Source organism: Humulus lupulus, chromosome 5, assembly GCF_963169125.1.
Source record: "Humulus lupulus chromosome 5, drHumLupu1.1, whole genome shotgun sequence".
Classification (NCBI taxonomy): Eukaryota; Viridiplantae; Streptophyta; class Magnoliopsida; order Rosales; family Cannabaceae; genus Humulus; species Humulus lupulus.
The window spans coordinates 13484419-13506964 of record NC_084797.1 but is presented as its reverse complement, the minus strand read 5'-3'; the positions used below and the strand labels follow the sequence as shown (position 1 = coordinate 13506964).

At 30.7% G+C, this 22546-nt stretch overlaps 3 protein-coding genes across 3 annotated transcripts; all 3 read right to left on the bottom strand.

Annotated features, from left to right (window-relative positions):
* Positions 1 to 1311: 1311 nt before the first annotated feature.
* On the bottom strand, positions 1312 to 12283 carry LOC133834485 (uncharacterized). Its single transcript, XM_062264117.1, has 4 exons — positions 11383 to 12283; positions 11265 to 11291; positions 11109 to 11150; positions 1312 to 1916 (listed from the first exon to the last, which is right to left on the bottom strand). Exons 1-4 carry the CDS (start codon positions 12116 to 12118, stop codon positions 1786 to 1788), a joined length of 936 nt encoding a protein of 311 aa, XP_062120101.1. The 5' UTR covers positions 12119 to 12283; the 3' UTR covers positions 1312 to 1785.
* A 1768-nt stretch (positions 12284 to 14051) lies between these two features.
* Positions 14052 to 18061, bottom strand: LOC133834484 (rust resistance kinase Lr10-like). Its single transcript, XM_062264116.1, has 2 exons — positions 18027 to 18061; positions 14052 to 15527 (listed from the first exon to the last, which is right to left on the bottom strand). Exons 1-2 carry the CDS (start codon positions 18049 to 18051, stop codon positions 14449 to 14451), a joined length of 1104 nt encoding a protein of 367 aa, XP_062120100.1. The 5' UTR covers positions 18052 to 18061; the 3' UTR covers positions 14052 to 14448.
* A 234-nt stretch (positions 18062 to 18295) lies between these two features.
* Positions 18296 to 19308, bottom strand: LOC133778861 (LEAF RUST 10 DISEASE-RESISTANCE LOCUS RECEPTOR-LIKE PROTEIN KINASE-like 1.2). Its single transcript, XM_062218880.1, has one exon. The coding sequence runs from the start codon at positions 18998 to 19000 to the stop codon at positions 18296 to 18298; it is 705 nt and encodes a 234-aa protein (XP_062074864.1). The 5' UTR covers positions 19001 to 19308.
* Between the last annotated feature and the right edge of the window lie 3238 nt (positions 19309 to 22546).

Genomic DNA, 22546 nt, shown 5'->3' with positions numbered 1-22546 from the left:
TTTATTTTAAAAAAATATATAGAATTCCTTGAAAAGGGGATCTTACCACTTCAAACGCTAACTTCTTTTCTAAACCTATTCTAAAACGTGTTACCATGATAATCTGCAGGAAAGAAATCGTGGAAATAGTAAGGGAAGCAAATGATCGAAGAGAGAGAGGTTATCGTTTTTTTTAAAAAGAGAAGAAAATTTTGAAATCTTGCACTTGGGAAAAATTTGGGCAGTAATGAATGTTATAGAATCATTCTAGGGGAGGAAATAAACAATTTGAGTGTGACAAATACATTTATAAAGCCTCAGATTGTGATTCACCATTTTTATCCAAGAAAATGCATATTCTTGGATAATTTTGGATTTAAGTGTGTTCAAGAGTGTATGGTGTATGTGGTTGGTGACAAACAAGCTTAGGGGACTCCAAGAATCGGTTTTGACGTGAAGAAACAGGCTGAAATGGTCTAGAGCAAGAAAAACCAAGTTTGAGCTCCATTGTTGGCGGTACACCGGCGTTGGAGAAGAAGACTTTGACCAAGGTGGCTGTGGAGTGATTCTTTGTGTCTTAGGGTCGTTTTGGACTGTTGTAAGACGTGTGGGAAGTTTCCAAGTGGTTTGGAAACAACCTTGCCAGCGCCGAAGAAGACGACAACTCTGGCGAAAGCTTCGACAAACCCGATCTGGGTATTTCCCGAGGGGCTAGCGGTCGTCGATGTGATGCAGCAAGTGGTTCGAGACACGTCAGCGGAAAATGCATTGTTTAAGGTAAGAAGAATGGACATCTGCGCATAGGGTGCACGTTATGCGTGCAACCTTGTTTTCTTATTTGTTAGTTATGTAATTATATTTGTGACCTGAATTGCTGCATTAGGTTGACTAGCATGAGGATAGTGCTAGGGATTTTAGTTAGTAGACATGCTTAGATGATAGAGTATGCGTGATACTATATTTTAGATGCTTGTGTGAGTATAGCACATGCAGGAATTATCTTGGGTGTGTATAACTCAGGATAATAGGATGCCACCATGGAACTACCGAGTGTGAGTACAGCGCAGGCAGGGCAACAATGTCTCGAGGGAATGACCGAGTGTAAGTACAGCGCAGGCTAGACTAGGTGCCACCATGGGAATGCCAAGTGTGAGTACAGCGCAGGCAAGGGAGATTACATTACATGTCCGATCAACATGACTTGTTAGTATTTATGTGTGTGAGTGTAACACACATTATGTTAGTGTGATATGGTGCTTATATATCGCACGATGATTATTATGCTTATGATGTTTATTTATGTTTAGTTGAAAGTTTATGTTTTCTGTTTTGGGGAGTTATGTCCTACATAGCTCTTCTTACTGGGCGTTAGCTCACGGGTACTCTGTGTGCAGGTAAAGGCAAAGTAAAGCAATGAGTGGTGCGGACTCGAGGCATGGACGGAACATGTTAGAGGCCGGGCTCCAGTTATTTTATGTTTTTAGAAATAAATGTTATCTTTTTAAATTTTCAAACTAGAATGGTTATTTTCTTTATGTTGTTGTTATTAAACCTAGCGTCCAAATTTTTTTTTTTAAATAATGAGATCTCATTGTCTATTTAAATTTTAAATAAATATTTTCTCTTAGTGTCTTAAACTATTTATTGTTTATTATTTTTAAATGGACTCCCTAAGTAACGTCTCGGGAAATTGGGGCGTTACAAGGACCACTCTTTTTTTTCAGAATTTGTTAGGTCATTTCCACCTCATCCTCCCACTATTCAAGTCTCTCCACCTCATTTAATCACTTGTCAAGTCTGCAAACTTTATGTTGCTGGCTGCACACACTTTGCTGCAGCAAAGTTGACTGATGCTACAACAAAGTGCCAGAATTTAGCTCCAAGATAATTTCTTTGCACATTTTTCACTAAGATTTCCAAGCATCCTTTGGTTTTGCCTTCAAAAATAGATATCACATTTTTAGATCATAATCTCATTATTTTTCCTACAAGATTTATCATTAATTAAAATAACATACATAAACAAAATTAAAAGATGAAATGACAATCGACTTGATTCTACAAATGACCAACTAAGTATTGTTTTGGAAATACTAAGGAAAAATAATATGATGCCACCTCCTCCGTCAGATCAATGTTCTGATGCAAATGTCAAAAATTCTTCCGTCCCATCAATTCTAGAGGAACAAGATGATTCGTAGTTTTTTTTTATGATTTTAACTCAAAACTTTAATGATAAATTATTATGGACATTTTATCTTTTATGTTTATTTGTTTTAACATTTTATAATATATGTTTATTTTATTTTATAAAAGTTGTCTATTTTTTAATTAATTAAATTAATTTATCATCTATAAATAATTAATTTAAAATATTTTCCAAAATAATAATTCAATAATACCTACCAATAAATTATATTATTGCCTATACATATTTAAGTGTAGGTAAATGTCAGAATCTAATACACTGCCACGTGGCCCAATAAGCTACTACCATATGTAATACCTACCAATAAATTATACTATTGCCTACACATATTTAAGTGTAGGTAAATGTCAGAACCTAATACACTGCCACGTGGCTCAATAAGCTACTGTCACGTACCCCATCATTTGCCATGGTGGAAGACACATCATTCGCCATGTCATATTTCCTAATACATAATTGTCACGTCATGTGCCACGTGGAGTGACACATAACTTGCCACGTATGATGCCACATCAAATACTAGGTCAATGATGCTGACTCATTTTTTGTGAGGTCTACATGATTTTTACCTACCAATATACTAATCGTAGGTAATAATACATTTCTCAACTAACTATTACCTACCAATGTACCAATTTTACCCAAAAATAAAATTGGTAGGTAAAGGCCGAATTTCTTGTAGTGGGAGTTTGGAGCTGCCATATCCATCAGACACTTGTGCATGAAGTTCCCCACTAAGGCGAGAATCAGTGCAGTCTGTGGGGACCAGAAAGAAGCCTGCCAGTGCTACAATGTGTCCCTCAAACACCCAATAATGGTGATTGAGGCAGCAAATCCTGAGCAATATCCTCCAAAGGAGATAGAGGTCCAAGTTGTCCTTAAAGAGTGGGAAGTGCCTAATGAGTTGGACCCACGAGTCGGGGATGACAGGGCAATAAAGCCCATGGAAGAGTTAGAAAAGGTTACCCTCGATGAAGCCAACTCAAAAATAAAGACCATGGTTGGAAGATTCCTCAAGGCGGAGGTCCAAGAAGCAATAGTGGCTTTCCACTGCGAAAACCAAGATGTGTTCGCATGGTCTGACACGGACATTACGGGGATTGATCCAAACATAATCTACCACGCCCTAAACGTGAATCCAAATGTTGCCCCAGTACAACAAAAGAGAAGACTCATTGACCTAACAAGGGTGGAAGCGCTAAATACGGAAGTCGATAAACTTCTCAGGAATGGGTTTATACGCGAGGTCCAATATCCCAAGTGGTTGGAAAACCTGGTGCTTGTCGCTAAGCCCAACAGGACTTAGAGGACATGCATCCACTTTACTGATCTTAATAATGTCTGCCCCAAGGACTACTCCCCTTGCCAAGGATCAATCAGATGGTTAACGCCACCTCCGGATACAAGCTATTGACGTTTATGGACGCGTACTCCAGTTATAGTCGAATTTCCATGCATGTTACGAACCACGAGCACACCAGCTTCCGAACAAATTAAGGCGTTTACTATTATAAAGTGATGTCGTTTGGCCGAAAAAATGCAGGGGCCACTTATCAAAGGCTAGTGAACAAGATGTTCAAGAACCAACTTGGTCGGAATATGGGGGAATACGTAGATGACATGTTGGTTAAGCCCAAGACCTCCATGACGCACATGACAGACCTAGAAAAAGTTTTCACGGTCCTTTGCAAGTTCGAGATGAAGCTGAATCCGCAAAAATATACATTTGGTGTGCCCTTAAGGAAGTTCTTGGGATTTATTGTGAGTTCCTGAGGAATCGAATCAAACCCCGAAAAGATCAAGAAACTGACAGAGATGTTGTTCCCCAGAAAGCACAAAGACGTACAAAGCTTGAGTAGTTAGATAGCAGCCCTCAGCCGTTTTGTATCAAAGGTCACTGACAAGTGCATCCCTTTCTTCAACATCCTCTGAGGAGGTTAGCAATTCGAATGGATGGAGGAATGTGAGCAAGCTTTCTAAAATCTTGAGGCACACATGGCCAATCCTTCGATATAATCGAAGCCAGTAGACGGAGAACCCTTGCTCCTCTACATGGTTGTCTTGGAGCATGCCATCAGTGTCGTGTTGATATGCAAGGATGGCCGCTCCTAGCATCCGGTCTATTACTCCTCGGTGCGGAGTGTAGATATTCGCTCATGGCGAAGCTGACCTTTTGTCTGATGATAGCTTAAAAGAAGCTCTGACCCTACTTCCAAGGACATCCCATCAAAGTGCTCACCAGCCAGCCTTTAATACAAATCCTCCAGAAGATAGAGTCCTCTGGGAGACTCCTTAAATGAGCAATAGAGCTTAGTCAATTCGACATATCATACCATCTGAGGGCTGCCATCAAAGGACAAGTGTTGGCAGACTTTATAACAGAGTGCACTGGAATAACTGAAGAGCCCGAGAAATCTCTTTCTCTTGGGCCAATATGAAAGTTGTATGAGGACGGGTCAACCAACGAAAATAGTGCCAGAGCAGGACTAATCTTGGTATCACCCGAGGGGCACATGATTCATAATGCCCTAAGATTTGGGTTTAACGCCTCGAACAATGAGGCTGAATATAAGGCCCTTGTAGCTGGATTGCGAGTTTCTTGAGAGCCTAAAATCTAAACCATGACCTTTTAAAAGCTAAACATCAAGGCTTAAAATCTAAATCAAATCTCTTTAAAATTTATACCGCAAGGCTTAAAATGTAAACCACTAATTTTTAAAATTTAAACTACAAGGCTTAAAATTTAAACCATAACTCTTTAAAATTTAAACTACAAGGCTTAAAATTTAAACCACTAGGCTTAAAATCTAAACCATATCTCTTTAAGCTATAAATTTAAACTATAAAGCATAACGTTTAAAATCTAAACCAAAACAATTTAAAATTTAAACCACAAGACTTAAAATTTAAATCACAAGGCTTAAAATTTAAACCACTAGGCTTAAAATCTAAACCACGTATCTTTAAACTATAAAGCATAATATAATGTCATATTTTTTATCTTTTACTAGGAATTCATTACATGGAAAGCCTTGTTAGTGGATCATTTATATAATAGTAGGAGAATATAACACTTTGCTCAAACCTAAGATCAGCTGAGGAATTTGACCCTTTTCTAAAAATATTTGATGATTTATTCATCAATGAGGATGCCATCATTGCAATCAAGTCCATATTTGGCATTTTTAATAATAAATAAGAAAATTGGGGTTTTTTTTCATTTTTATTTATGGATGGACTTGAGTTGTTATTGTGTTTGACATATATATATGTGTGTAAACTTATGTAAAGCTAACAAAAGGGTTGGCTGGGGATTTTGGTTTCAGGGAATCAATTTATTTTTAATTTGTTGATATAGTTTTATTTTTTGAACAAATTTTGTGTAGTTCTAAAGAAGGTTTCCTTCATTATTTCAAAATTTTCATCATCATATTACTCATTTGCAAAAGTGTTTTATGTAATTTTATTTCTCAGGGCAGTGTGCATCTTGTTTTCTCTTTTTTGTTTCAAGGATTAAATGAGAATTTTATTAAGAAGTTCCAGCTGTTACAATATGATAAATATAACATATATAGGAATCTATACATGTGGATCAATACATATCAATGATGGTTTTATTGTAGTTATATTTTTTTTGTTATACTTCTTAATGTGAGTGTTGATTTTCATAAATTATCATTCTACAAATCCAAGAAGTAATTAATGTATTATCAAAAATCAATTTGGAAGTCATATTAATATGTTTTTATGTTCAATATTATGAACAAAAATGGTAAATACATGGTTATCTATTGCAACTAACTATATTTATGTATTAAATCTTGGAACTTTGGTTTGATTTGGGCATTATAAAATTAAGAAGCATGTTGCCTCTCATCACTGGTGTCTTATTGAAACATATCTCTAATAGATATTTTACTGGCAAAGTTGTCGCATTATTCATTACTGATTGTTCAAGCTAATCTAGTGTTGTAGCTAACAAGGGAGCTTACATTACAGATTCATATCTAGAGGGAATATTGGACAAGTGTGATAGAATCATCAATTTATCTATCGGTTTTTTTTCTTTTCATCAAAGACAGAATGAGTAGTACTACTCCTATACATTCCCATACACATATATGTATATACATAATACAAGACCAACAGACATATTTAAAGAAAAAAAAATGAACATCAATGAGGACTTTCATCAAAGCAAACACAAGCAATGAAAACACTAGATAAGAAGGGAAATTATTCATTTGATGTTTAACGAGGACTTTCATCAAACAAATGGAGTGCAATATATTAAACAAACTTCTTTTACATACCTCACTACAAGATAAACTAGGTGATTGCAAAAACAAAGCAAGCTTCCAAAATGTCTTGGAAATCGGTGCAAAAATAGAGGATCTTGGATCTGTCATTGAAGAAGAAAATGAAGGGCAATCTAGTTCAATTAAAGCGCTAGAGATTGTCAATGAAAGGAGTTGGTTCGATCGAGGTACTGGAGTGGTGGAGCACCGTCGAAATCCTTGCGCAGTTGTCGAAGAATCGCCTGCGCCGGAGAGTGGGGAAGCTTACAGGAAGTTAGGGTCGGAATGCAGAAGGTGGTGGGGGTAATTTGGGTCTGATTTAGTGGAGGAAGAAGATAATAGTTAGGGATATGGCTAGAGTTTGTCTAGCTATGTAATGAATGCAACTAATGGTGGTCGGAGTGGTAGAGGATGGTCGGAGCCGTCGAACTACTGTGTGCTATGAGTGTTTGAGGAGAGGAAGACGAGGGTGTTTAAATCGTAGGACTAGAGGGGTATAATAAGGATATTGATTGAAATAGTTGGTATTATACTAAAACTTAAAAATTGTAGATAAAAATGAAAGGGCTTACCTAAAAGTGGCTACTGTATCTAATTTCTACTAAGTAATTTAGTGACAATTGAAGTGTAATTAGTAACATTAAGCTATTCCAGTATAAAGTGTAGTGACACTTGAAATGCCAAAATAATAATGGCATAAATATATGAGATATCATTTTTTTTTTATGAAAATGAAATTCTCAAAAATTATGTTTAAATATAGAATTTTATATACATCAAATGATACTCATATAAGAATTGATCTCAATCCTATGAATCAGAGTTAAATCAAGAAAAAAAAATACACTTACACATTAGAAAAAATAAATCACAAATGACTATAAAATGTACTATGATTGATTGCTTCTGTTTGAAATATTAATTTAACTAATCGATCTATTATTTATTGTCACACAAATTACCTATTAAAAAGTGATTTTTTTCTTCTTCCAAGCTTGCAATAATATTTTTACATAGAAAAGATAAAAACCAACAATATCTATAAAAAAAAAATTTTAAAAAAAGTGCAACGGCTACAAATGCCAATCGTTTGGATGTAGATTTGAACTTATCTTGGGAGTGTTAATGATGGTTGTTATACCCAGATTTCGAGCCATAGCAAATATGACCTCGAAAGCTGAGTTCGCATTAAATGGTCTCGTGAGGGTTAGGGTATGCTCTACGATTGTAAATCGGAGCCTGCAAAGTATGATACAGACCTCGAATATGGTGACCTCGAAATGATCTCGATCTCGAAAGATAGCTCTGAGAGCCCCTCATCTTCAGGAACAACCTCGGAGCAGGGATCTCGAGCTCGATATGCTATCTCGAAAGCAATGTTAGCTCGGGAGATGTCAGTGGCTCGCACAATGACGTGAAACCTTAGATGCTGAAGCCTTGGAGATACGCTATGATCACTTTGAATATCTACAGGTATTGTAGATACGGGATGTAATCCTCATTTATTGATGTAAATCCCCAAGAATCGTGGGATATTATTTAGTCAGTTATGCGTTTCCTGGTCTTTGGGGAACGTTTCCTTATATATCTGATTATTGGCATTTAAAGCCATTTATTTTTATTCACAAAAGAGTAACTACCCAAAATATGTGGGATAGTATTCTGCATCCTTCTCTATAAATAGAGAAATCATGCACCATTGTAAAGGACCGAATTTCTGATTCTTGAGAGAAAACTCTGGAAAATTCATGCTAGAGAATTGTTCAGAGATAATCTTGAGATTAATAACAGAGACTCGTGGACTAGGCAGATTTAACTGCTGAACCACGTAAAAACCGTGTGTCTGATTCGTTTGTTTGTTTTAGCTATTGTCTTTAATTGTTTACGTGCTCTCTTCTTTTATCTGTTGACGAAAAACGGCGTCAACAATGGTATTGTTGACTAAACTGAATACAATGTTTCTTGAATATGCTCAATCGGCTTCTCTAGTTCACATAGGGAAGGTTTAGGAGGCATTTGTAGACATTCAACTTCTCCTTCAAGCAATTCTATGACTTTGTTCATTGTAGGGCGATCACTTGGCTTTGGTTGTATACACCATAATGCTACTATAATCATCTTCTTTATAATTTTTGAATTTTCCCCATCTGTATCTGTTGTTGCTACGTCTACATTTTTTCCTTGACTTAATTGATCATATGCCCATGAAGGAAAGTAAATCTGGCTCGTATTTTCTGCAACTGCGTCTATATTTTTTCTTTTACCTGCCATTTCCATCAGTAACATTCCAAAACTATACACATCATCTTTATTAGAAACTCCTCCAATATTTTTGTAAAATAGCTCTGGTGCTATGTATCCTAAGGTTCCTCTTGCTGTAGTTAAAGACATATTATTATTTTCTAATGGGCACAATCTTGCTAACCCAAAATCAGAAACTTTTGGAATAAAATTTTCATCCAACAGAATGTTGTGGGGTTTAATATCAAAGTGTAAAATTTGCATGTAACATCCTTGGTGTATGTAATCAATTCCATGTGCCACACCAAGTGAAATTTCAAAAATTTGCTTGCAACTTAAGGAGATAACTCCTCCTTCTTGAGAAAATATATATTTGTCCAAAGATCCATTAGCCATGAAATCATACACAAGAGCATGCTTTGAGGAGTGGACACAAAATCCTATCAAATGAACGACATTAACATGATGAATTCTTCCAATTGTAGCAATTTCATTGATGAAGTCTTGCCCATTTCCTTTGGATTTACTCAATATCTTAACTGCAACAATACAACCACTACGAAGCTTTCCTTTGAATACAGAACCATAACCTCCTTCACCTAATTTGTTCTTGAAATTTTGGGTCATCTTTTTTATCTCTCTAAATGAGTATCTTATAGGAATGAGGTTATTTTGTGTACGAAGAAACTCCTCAATAGAATTATACATTGATAAATGACGCCTTCGCCATTCATAGATTAAAAATGCAACTACAAATGGAGTCCCCAATATAAATTTTAGTCCGACATGTGTTGCTGCATTTACCAAAATAAACTTTTGACTTTAGTGCATAATTATGCATCAGGTTGATTTCACCTAAGAATTCATCTTATACTAAGTACTTAAAAGTTTTATACTAAGTTTATGAAAAAAAAAACCAAGAGGATTGAAGCTTAGAAAAAAGAAATTGAAATAGTCTTTTCATTTTGGGAAAAGAGTCTTGACATTCAGAGCAAGGGCATTGGGAAGAGATCTACCAAAGGGGTCGGTAATAATATGCCCCGTCCCATAGTTTGAGTTGTAATTTCATTTTTTTTATATGATGGTATATATTATAATCATAGAAGACCTCTCACAAATTCTTTAAAAATTATGAATAATTTAGGATGCCAAGATTAGAATTCAAATAGTTTTTTTCATGCGCGCATAAAAAAAACAAAACAAACATGTGTGCAACAAACTATTTGAATCTTAATTTTGGCACCTAAAATTATTCATAATTTCTTGAAAATTTGTAAGAGGTCCCCTATAACTACAATGTACACCACCATATAAAAAAAATTAGGGCTACAATTTGTTCACGTGCCAAAAACAAATAAAATTTCTATCGATAGGTAGAAAATAAGGTTCATATTGTAATAACACTTATGTCTTTATATATTATAAATGTGAATTTAACGGAAATTTTTGTTTTCCGTTAGATTTAACACTTTTTTATTGTTTTCTAACTCCGTTAGTCATAAAACTATCTAAATAAGGAAAATAAATCAAAAATAATAAATTCATCTAAATAAAAAGTAATAAATGAGCCATAATAATTTATCATCACATATTTTAAAATTTTATATTAAAATATTTAAATTATTTTATCAATTATGTTTTCAAAACTACAACCGAAAAAATTTATGTGCTTAAGTTTATTTTTTATTTCTTTAATTAATTATTTATTTTATAATTTGACATATTTTGTTTATCCAAACGCGTATGTAATAGTGAAATAAAATTTAAATATACATATTTTCTTATTTTTGACGTTTAATTTTTGTTTCAATGAGAAATTACTTATTTTAATTACTCTAGCCATTAATTATATAATATATATTTATTTATAACTTTTTGTTGGCTTTAAAAAAAATTTAAATCAAATAATTAAAATTTGATCATATAAAATTTTAAATTTATAGTTTTAATTTTGAATTTTTTAATATTTTATTATAATGAAATTTATAGGTATTTTTTGTTAAAAAATATTTAATTTTAAAACTAGAATACACCATATTTTTATTTATAAAAAGTGATGTTTCTAACGAATTCTTAGTTTAACGTTTTTTATTTTTTTTAAATTATAGAGAATGTTTTGGTCTATTTCTTTTCTAATATGTTTATGTTTATTTACTTTAAATATTTATAAAAAATAAAATATATAATAAAAATAAATTAATACATTTAAAAAGTTTTATCAACCAAAAAATAAATTTCTATTGATTTATGTTTTAAATGTTCTCTGAATGAATCATATTTTTCAAATATTAATTCTTTTTAAATTAGTTAAGTTGTTCTATTAAATAAAATAAACTTTCCATTATAGATTTCTAAAAGTAAGGGCTCTTTTAATTACGTACCTAGCCCAGGTGTTAAAAAGCCCATTATGTCCAAGAAAGTCTCTGCAAGAAAACAATGAATATCAAAAAAAAATATGTGATGAAACATTAAGTTCTAAAACACTACATGTTAATTAAAAACAATTTTATAACAAGTGCGGAAGAAAGAATTGTTACTTAATGGTGAAGCCCAATCCCACAAAACTGCAATCATCCAATATAAATTCAACATTAGCTGATCAGAAGAAAGTTGAAGTAGTTCATTCATTAGAAAGTGAAGAAGATCACTACTTACAACATTGCCTCTCGTTGGAATCGTTGATGAAGCAGAGACCCCCATCGTTGATATATGAGTTCAACCATGAAAGCTCAAAGCCATAAGCAAGGTGGTTGTGAATGTCCACATAAGAAGTAGTCCTCCCATTCACCACTATCTGATTCGATACGAAGGTCCTTAGCTCCGTGCGGCACCCAATCGCCAAATCAGAAACCTTAAAGCCACCATCGACCACATAATAATAATAAAGATCAGCAGCAGTAGTAGTTTTGGTTTCGGAATATTGGGAGGCTAAAGAACCACCAATGTTGCAAGGAGCAGTGTCTATATAATCAGAGGAATTTACTCGACTCTCACATTTCAAGAAAACTATTGTCTTTGTTTCGAACAAGTTGATGCCGTAAGAGCTGAAACCTTTGAACGAATCTAATTCTCCCTGATTGTTATTTGGGAGAGAGGAGCAATTGGTTTTGTTAAGATTGGGGTGCACAATTCTAATGGTGTGATTGGCATAATTGATTGACCTCACGAAATATTTCACAGAATTTGAGTATAATACCGTAAGATTGTTCTCGCAAGAAAGCTCAAAAGGGGAGTAGCCACAGTGTTTTGGATCGGTGTTAAGTCGGAAAGGAGTGGTTATGTTGGTGATATCACCACAAGAAGAAGGTGGACAATAATGATTTGATTTTGCATGGGTAGTTGTAAGGAACAATAAGAAGGAGATGATCATAAGATAAAGAAGGTTACCCATGGAAAATCTTGTAGAGAAGATCTTTGCTTTCCCTTTGGTACACAGACTGGTCAGAGAAGCAGAGAAGGCTTTTCTACACCACCAATATCATTTCATCAATAATGCCAATTTCTTTACCATTAACCATTCAGGCAAGTTCCAATCAACTACACTATAGCCAAAGATGGTGGAGGCAAATTCCGCGGATCTGCAATCATCCAATATAAATTCAACATTAGCTGATCAGAAGAAAGTTGAAGTAGTTCATTCATTAGAAAGCGAAGAAGATCACTACTTACCACATTGCATCTCGTTGGAATAGTTGATGAAGCAGAGATCCCCATCGTTGAAATATGAGCTCAACCATGAAACAATTTTATAACAAGTGCGGAAGAAAGAATTGTTGAAGTAGTTGATCAGAAGAAAGTTGAAGTAGTTCATTCAATAGAAAGCAAAGTAGATGAAGCAGCGATCCTTATCGTGTGCGAGAGGTGAGTTCAACCATGAAAGCTCAAAACCATAAGCAAGGTGGTTGTGAAATTCCACATAAGAAGTAGTCCTCCCATTCACCACTATATAAAATATCATTCTACTAATCCAAGAAGTAATTAATGTATTATGGAAAATCAATTTGGAAGTCATATTAATATGTTTTTACGTTCAATATTGTGAACAAAAATGGTAAATACACAGTCATCTATTGCAACTAACTATATTTATGTATTAAATCTTAGAACTTTGGTTTGATTCGTGCATTGTAAAATTAAGAAGCATGTTGTCTCTCATCACTGGTGTCTTATTGAAACATGTCTCTAATAAACATTTGACTGGCAAAGATGTTGCATTGTTCATTATTGATTGTTCAAGCTAATCTAGTGTTGTAGCTAACAAGGGAGCTTACATTACAGATTCATATCTAGAGGGATTATTGGACAAGTGTGATAGAATCATCAATTTATCTATTGGTATTTTTCTTTTCATCAAAGACACAGTGAGTAGTACTACTCTTATACATTTCCATACACATATATGTATATACTTAATACAAGACCAACATGCATATTTAAAGAAAAAAAAATGAACATCAATGAGTACTTTCATCAAAACAAACACAAGCAATGAAAACACTAGATAAGAAGGGAAATTATTCATTTGATGTTTAATGAGGACTTTCATTAAACAAATGGAGTGCAATATATTAAACAAACCTATTTTACATACCTCACTACAAGATAAACTAGGTGCTAGCAAAAACAAAGCAAGCTTCCAAAATGGCTTGGAAATTTGTGCAAAAATAGAGGAGCTCGACTCTGTCGTAGAAGAAGAAAATGAAAGGGAAATCTAGTTCAATTAAGGCTCTAGAGATTGTCAATGAAAGGAATTGGTTCGATGGAGGCACTGGAGTGGTGGAGCACCGTCAAAATCCTTGCACGGTTGTCAAAGAATCGCCTGCGCCGGAGAGTGGGGAAGCTTGATGGAAGTTAGGGTCGGAATGCAGAAGGTGGTGGGGGGAATTCAGGTCTGATTTAGTGGAGGAAGAAGATGAAAGTTAGGGATATGGCTAGAGTTTGTCTAGCTATGTACTGAATGCAACTAATGGTGGTCGGAGTGGTAGAGGATGGTCGGAGCCGTCGAACTACTATGAGCTGTGAGTATTTGAGGAGAGGAAGACGAGGATGTTTAAATCGTAGGACTAGAGGGGTATAATAGGGATATTGATTGAAATAGTAGGTTTTATTTTATACTAAGACTTAAAAATTGTAGATAAAAATGAAAAGGCTTACCTAAAAGTGGCTATAGTATCTAATTTCTCCTAAGTAATTTAGTGACATTTGAAGTGTAATTATGCTAAAAAAGAATAATAGTGGCATTTCAAGTATGACTATACTTTATACTGGAATATCTTAATGTTACTAAAACAAAATAATAATGGCATAAATATATGAGATATCAATTTTTATGAAAATGAAATTCTCAAAAATTATCTTTAAATATAGAATTTTATATACATAATTGATCTCAATCCTACAAATCAGAGTTAAATCAAGAAAACAAAATATACTTACACATTAGAAAAAATAAATCACAAATAACTATAAAATGTACTATGACTGATTGCTTCTATTTGAAATATTAATTTAACTACTTGATTTATAATTTATTGTCACACAAATTACCAATAAAATTTTTTTTTTTTTTCCTCCAAGCTTGAATAATATTTTGACATAGCAAAGATAAAAACCAACAATATCTATAAAAAATTAAAATAAAAAAGTGAAAAGGCTACAAATGCCAATTGTTTGGATGTAGATTTGAACTTATCTTGGGAGTGTTAATGATGGTATTGTTGACTAAACTGAATACAATGTTTCTTGAACATGCTCAATCGGCTTCTCTAGTTCACATAGGGAAGGCTTAGGAGGCATTTGTAGACATTCAACTTCTCCTTCAAGAAATTCTATGACTTTGTTCATTGTAGGGCGATCACTTGGCTTTAGTTGTATACACCATAATGCTACTATAATCATCTTCTTTATAATTTTTGAATTTTCCCCATCTGTATCTGTTGTTGCTACGTCTACATTTTTTCCTTCACTTAATTGATCATGTGCCCATGAAGGAAAGTAAATCTGGCTAGTATTTTCTGCAACTGCATCTATATTTTTTCTTTTACCTGCCATTTCCATCAATAACATTCCAAAACTATACACATCAGCTTTGTTAGAAACTCCTCCAATATTTTTGTAAAATAGCTCTGGTGCTATATATCCTAAGGTTCCTCTTGCTGCAGTTAGGGATATATTATTTTTTTCTAATGGGCACAATCTTGCTAACCCAAAATCAGAAACTTTTGGAATAAAATTTTCATCCAAAAGAATGTTGTGGGGTTTAATATCAAAGTGTAAAATTTGCATGTAACATCCTTGGTGTATGTACTCAATTCCACGTGCCACACCAAGTGAAATTTCAAAAAATTTCTTGCAACTTAAGGAGATAACTCCTTCTTGAGAAAATATATATTTTTCCAAAGATCCATTAGCCATGAAATCATACACAAGAGCATGCTTTGAGGAGTGGACACAGAAGCCTATCAAATGAACAACATTAACATGATGAATTCTTCCAATTGTAGCAATTTCATTGATGAAATCTTGCCCATTTCCTTTGGAATTACTCAATATCTTAACTGCAACAATACGACCACTACGAAGCTTTCCTTTGAATACAGAACCATAACCTCCTTCACCTAATTTGTTCTTGAAATTTTGGGTCATCTTTTTTATCTCTCTGAATGAGTATCTTATAGGTGTGAGATTATTCTGTGTACGAAGAAACTCCTCAATAGAATTATACATTGATAAATGACGCCTTCGCCATTTATAGACTAAAAAGGCAACTACAAATGGAGTCCCCAATATAAATTTTAGTCCTGCATTTACCAAAATAAACTTTTGACTTTAGTGCATAATTATGCATCAGGTTGATTTCACCTAAGAATTCATCTTATACTAAGTACTTAAAAGTTTTATACTAAGTTTATGATAAGAAACCAAGAGGATTGAAGCTTAGAAAAAAAAAAATTGAAATAGTCTTTCCATCTTGGGAAAAGAGTCTTGACATTGGCAAGAGCATTGGAAAGAGATCTACCAAAGGGGTTGGTAATAATATGTTACCTCGTCCTATAGTTTGCTTCCATTAACTTGGAGCAAAACTAATATTTATAAATATATATATATTTATATGGAAGCTTTTGTCTTGGAACTCGAACTTAGGAATTTTTTCTATTTTTGATACATTGATAAATTGTAATTTCATTTTTTTATATGATGGTATATATTATAATCATAGAAGAATTCTCACAAATTCTTTAAAAAATATGAATAATTTAGGATGCTAATATTATATTTCAAATAGCTTTTTTCATGCGCGCATAAAAAAACAAAAGAAACATGTGTGCAACAAACTATTTGAACATTAATTTTTGCATCTAAAATTATTCAGAATTTTTATAAAATTTGTAAGAGATCTCCTATAACTACAATGTACACCGCCATATAAAAAAAAAATTGGGCTACAATTTGTCCACGTGCCAAAACCAAATAAGATTTCTAGTGATAAGTACAAAATAAGTTTCATATTGTAATAACTCTTATATCGTTATATATTATAAATGTGAGTTTAAGCGAATTTTTTTTTTCCCGTTAGATTTAACATTTTTTTTATTGTTTTCTAACATCGTTAGTTTAAAATTATCTAAATAAGGTAAATAAATCAAAAGTAATAAATTCATCTAAATAAAATAAAATAAAAAGTAATAAATGAGTCATAATAATTATCATCACATATTTTAAAATTTAATATTAAAGTATTTAAATTATTTTATCAATTATGTTTTTAAAACTATAACCGAAAAAAATTATGTACTTAAATTTATTTTTTTATTTCTTTAATTAATTATTTATTTTGTAATTTGACATATTTTGTTTATCAAAACTTGTATGTAATAGTGAAATAAAAAATAAATATACATATTTTTTTATTTTGACCTTTAATTTTTGTTTCAATGAGAAATTACTCATTTTAATTACTCTAGCCATTAATTATATAATATATATTTATATATAACTTTCTTTTGGCTTTAAATTTTTTTAAATCAAATAATTAAAATTTGATTATATAAAATTTTAAATTTATAGTTTTAATTTTGAATTTTTTTAATATTTTATTATATTGAAATTTATAGGTATTTTTTTGTTAAAAAATATTTAATTTTAAAACTAGTTTACACCATATTTTTATTTATAAAAATAGTTGTATCTAATGAATTCCTAGTTTAACATTTTTTTTAAAACTATAGAGAATGGTTTGGTTTAATTATTTTTTAATATGTTTATGTTTATTTATTTAACATGTTTATAACAATTAAAAAATATAATAAAAATAAATTAATATATTTTCTAAATAAAACGCCCACTTCTTGTGCTTTTACTATATATATATATATTTATATACTAGATACAATTAACTTGCAATCTAACTTTACTTAGTATTATTTATAGAATTTATTAATTACTTTTATTAAAATTATATTAATGTCATATAAATTTTAAATAAATATTTTATTTTAATAATATAATTTATTTATTTTTGTTTAATTTTATGTTTGTTATAATTTTTGAATTTGGGAGTGACAACAAGAAATTATATATTATATGTTTAATGTAATATTAAATATTATACATGAATTTTAAATTTAAGTTTCTTGCTAGTTTTTTTTTTAAAAGTCATTTATTGCTAATTGAGAGCATATTATATTATATGTTTAATATGATATTATTCTAATAAGTGAGTTTAAGTTTATTTAAATTTTATTTAAGTTATAAAACGTATGATTTTATTATTTTTAAATAATTATTATTGTAAAATATTTTAAAAAATATCCTATTTTAATTTGTTTAGTTATTTATTTTATTCAAATAATTATTATTGTAAAATATCTAAAAAAATATTCTATTTTAATTTGTTTAATTATTTATTATTTTTAAATAATTATCATTGTAAATGTCTCAAAAATATCTTATTTTAGTTTTTGAAATAATTTATTTTATTTAAGTGATGTTTACAAATTACCGTTAAATATAAAAATATTCTCTTAAATATAAGAATGTTCCGTTAAAGTTAATATTAAAAATAAAAAAAACCCACAAATTTTCTTTATCTACCCACTATTATATAGAAGAGATATACTCCAGTTTAATCAACCAAAAAATAAATTTCTATTGATTTATGTTTTAAATGTTGGCTGAATGAATCATATTTTTCAAATATTAATTTTTCTTTTAATTAGTTAAGTTGTTCTATTAAATAAAATAAACTTTCCATTATATATTTCTAAAAGGTGAAAGTAAGAGCTCTTTTAATTACGTACCCTGCCCAAGTAGTAAGTAGGTCATTATGTCCAAGAAAATCACTGCAAGAAAACAATGAATATCAGAAAAATATATGTGATGAAACATTAAGTTCTAAAACACTACATCTTAATTAAAAACAATTTTATAACAAGTGCGGAAGAAAGAATTGTTACCTAATGATAAAGGCCAATAATACCACGGATCTGCAATCATCCAATATAAATTCAACATTAGCTTATCAGAAGAAAGTTGAAGTAGTTCATTCATTAGAAAGTGAAGAAGACCACTACTTACAACATTGCCTCTCGTTGGAATCGTTGATGAAGCAGAGACCCCCATCTGAGTTCAACCATGAAAGCTCAAAGCCATAAGCAAGGTGGTTGTGAATGTCCACATAAGAAGTAGTCCTCCCATTCACCACTATCTGATTCGATACGAAGGTCCTTAGCTCCGTGCGGCACCCAATCGCCAAATCAGAAACCTTAAAGCCACCATCGACCACATAATAATAATAAAGATCAGCAGCAGTAGTAGTTTTGGTTTCGGAATATTGGGAGGCTAAAGAACCACCAATGTTGCAAGGAGCGGTGTCTATATAATCAGAGGAATTCACTACTGGATTCTCACATTTCAAGATTGCTATAATCTTTGTAAAGTACTTGTAGCGACGAAAATATGTTGGAGATGGAAAGGTGGAGCAATTGTTCCTGTCAACATTGGAGTCCACAACTCGAATTGTGTAGTTGGCATAATTGATTGACTGCACAAAGTATTTGACAGGATCTATGTGTAATACAGTAAGATTGTTCTCGCAGGAAAGCTCATAATGAGAGTAGCCACAGTGTTTTGGATCGGTGTTAAGTCGGAAAGGACTAGTTATGTTGATGATATTATCACAAGAAGAAGGTGGACAATGAGGATTTGATTTTGCATGGGTAGTTGTAAGGAACAATAAGAAGGGGATGATCATAAGATAAAGAAGGTTACCCATGGAAAATCTTGTAGAGAAGATCTTCGCTTTCCCTTTGGTACACAACACAGACTGGTCAGAGAAGCAGAGAAGGCTTTTCTACACCAACAATATCATTTCATCAATAATGCCAATTTCTTTACCATTAACCATTCAGGCAAGTTCCAATCAACTACACTATAGCCAAAGCAAGTATTGATCATTCACTATTGACTAATTTTAAAGAATAATCAAAGTAGAGTAGGACAAGTTTACGCGTATAAAATTAATTTAATTATATGTCACTCCAGTCCATATAAATGATATGAGACCATCCTCCTACCTTGAAGAAAAAACAATAAATTTTGAACACTTGTTATAAGAATAATAGTCAAAACAAGAGAACAATAAAGAAAAGATAATTTTTCTCTTTTAAGATTAATATTAGTAAATGTATGGATAGCATTTAACTTCCATCAAATCACTTCTTCATCATAATTTTGAACTTTGTTGTGGGTTGGGACCACGTGGGGACTTCTACTTTCTGTACCACTGAGTCTTTGGTGGCCATCACTGAAGCTGCCAAGTACCAACTTGGGTGGTGGACTTTTGAAAGTCCCTAGCAGCTTCTGTTAGATTATTACAAGGCATATCTATAGTAGATAGCACATACAATGCCTATTTTATCTCAATGGTATCATTTACGTGTCCAATTTTTATTTTTGAACAATAAGTTCTTCATTTTTTAGCATTAAAACAATAAATTACTAAATTGGTGGTAAGACAAACAAGAGGTAGTAAAACAGTATTAATTAAATAATAAGGAATTATCTTAGTTCTAAGACAAACTAAAGGGTACTAGCATAGCATATTTCCAAGAGAAATTATGTGTAGATTTTAATTAAATTAGAGAAGCAAAACAAAAAATGCATAATATGAGGTTTTTACACAAAGGGAAAAAAAATGGAATTTGAAGTATATATTAATGTTTTTTATGAGAAAAATGTAATCATAATTTCTCTACTATAAGTTAAGAATAAAGTAGAGGGCAAAAGATTAAAAGAAAAAAATAAAGGATATTATATGTAGAAAAAATAATTATTTTACTATTAATTCATTAATGAGAATTTAAATTTCTAAATTTCATGAAGGATTTATTTAAGAAAAAGAGGGAGAATTTTGAGACAAAAAAAAAAGAGTCTATTCAATTAATTGTACCGATATCAATATTATTATTAGCTTTGATAAAAGAAAGGATTAAAGCCTGAGAGCATTTTGGTCATATTTAAAATAAGTTTGATCAAAATCAGTGCAATGTACTATTTTGCAAAATATTAGATCTGAAATATCATTTAACAAAACATAAATACCAATTGAGTATTTAGGTAAAACACAAAAATCAAATTAATATTTTTCTTTTTTATAATATTTCCTTTCACATAATTTATACATACATATTTACTTCTTTATCAAATGTTATTGAAGTTTATAAGAATAATAATGATTTCTATCTTCTTTAATAATAAAGAGATCATGAAAAAGATAGATAGTCTTCTACGTCATTGAGAAGCAAAACAAAAAATGCTTAATTTGAGGTTTTAACACAAAAGGAAAAAAAAAGAAAAAAAAAAGGAATTTGAAGTATATATTACTGCTTTTGATGAGAAAATAGAATCATAATTTCTCTATGCAAGTTAAGAATAAAGTAGAGGGCAAAATATTAAAAGAAAAAAAAGGGAGAATGTATGTTACTTGGTGAATGGGAAAAGTGGTAATTATCACTTTAGGTCAAAAAGAAACAAGAAAGGAATGAGAATTAGATGGGTAAATTAACCATTAATTTGTATTGTATTTAAAATTAATATAAATAAGAATGGTTTCATCTTTTATTTTCAATAAAGAGATGTGAAAAAGAAAGACTTCTATCATTGAGAAGTAAAAAAAAAATGCTTGGTGTAAGTTTTTACACACATTAGAAAAAATAAAAAAGAAATTTGAGCTATATATTATTAAAAATTAGAATAAAATTTTCTCAGCTGAAGCAAAGTTTAAATTAGAGATAAATAGAGATAGGTTGATCAAATAAATAAAAAGAATATTATTACTTTATTTTTTTTTTATAAAGAATGTGAAAAAGACCAAGTTTATGGTAAAGATGTTTCTATAATTTGTCATTGATGATTAATTTTTTTAATTATATTTATGTTTTTTTTTCTTTTAACTGTTTGAAAGAATAAAACTTTAATTTTACAAGTTTTCTACTATATTTACATATGAGGAAAAAAATTGATGACTAAATTGTTATAGATCTATGGAAGAGAATTATTCAATTTTCATCTACATGTGTATATTGTATTTTTATAGAAATATAATTATACATATGTGTGGCTTATTTGTTTAAAAATTATCAACAAAAATTTCCTTTTGCATATTAATTTTATTTTGAATTGAAAATATACAATTAAAAAATATGATTCAAGTTTTCTATCACCAAAAAATTATTATTTTTAATTAAGGGTGTCTTTTTTTGTATAATATATTATAGAGAGAATTTATTTTTAAGAAATAATCCATGGTAATTTTATAGTAATAATAATCTATAACATGTGAAAATACATTTTAATAATACATGAGATGTTTATTTAAAAAGGAAAAAAATACTTATGGGTGTAGTTTAGAAGCAAACCTTAATTATTCCAAAAAAAAATTATTTTTATAAAATAATGCCAATCTCCTCCTAAACTATTAACAATAAAATTATATTATTTAATAGGAATATTTCTCTAAACACATCTAATATTTCAGTTATATACAATAATATCACCAATATTAAAAAAAATTAAATTTGTGTATGCTATCATTGTAATTTTCTTGATTTGTAGCCAAATAATAATATTATAAAATATAACTATCTAGAATTTATATTAATGTTATATATTATGTAAAAAAAAAAAGCATTCGCATGAATATTGATATTATGATATTTTATTATTTTGTTTTATAAAATCTTACAGTAACACATTGATGTGATTTTACATGTTTTGCTTCTATTATATCAACTAGTCAAATATATATTCTAGTAAATTACTACAGGTTTATATATTTAATATATGAAGAGTTTAAATATGTGGGAAGTAAGAAAAAAAATGATGTTAGAAATAGAAACACTTTTAATAAATTTTATACTTATAAAATTTAAATTATGTAATTTTTTTTATTAAAAATGATAAACTAATTAAAATATAATAAAAATATAAAAGTTGTGAACCTAAAAGATACAATTGATGAAGTTTGGGGAGCCCAATTAGTATTTACTCAAATAAGAAAGTAATAAAAAAAGAAATATATTACTTAATTATGCCAAAAAGAAACAAAAAATAAAAAGAAGAAAACTATGAAATGTTTATGAGATGAGTAAACAATTTGTATTGTATTTATGAAGCTAATAAGAATAAGAATGATTTCTATCTTTTATGTTTAATAAATAGATGAAAAGGATAGTCTTCTAAGTAGTAAACAAATATATATATAATGAGTCGCATGGGATATTTTCTCTTTATAATTTTCCATGAATTACTTTTGTTGGTC

Excerpts from the sequence above, each read along its gene's own strand:
- LOC133834485 (XM_062264117.1), bottom strand. The coding sequence starts at position 12,118 with ATGGGTAACCTTCTTTATCTTATGATCATCTCCTTCTTATTGTTCCTT. Across the intron at positions 11,292-11,382 it reads TTCCAACGAGAGGCAATGTT|TTTTGTGGGATTGGGCTTCA; the intron begins GTAAGTAGTGAT and ends GGATGATTGCAG. Across the intron at positions 1,917-11,108 it reads CTTTTTAACACCTGGGCTAG|GCAAAACCAAAGGATGCTTG; the intron begins GTACGTAATTAA and ends CTATTTTTGAAG.
- LOC133834484 (XM_062264116.1), bottom strand. The coding sequence starts at position 18,051 with ATGACCTACTTACTACTTGGGCAGG. Across the intron at positions 15,528-18,026 it reads CTACTTACTACTTGGGCAGG|GACTAAAATTTATATTGGGG; the intron begins GTACGTAATTAA and ends TGGTAAATGCAG.
- LOC133778861 (XM_062218880.1), bottom strand. The coding sequence starts at position 19,000 with ATGGGTAACCTTCTTTATCTTATGATCATCCCCTTCTTATTGTTCCTT.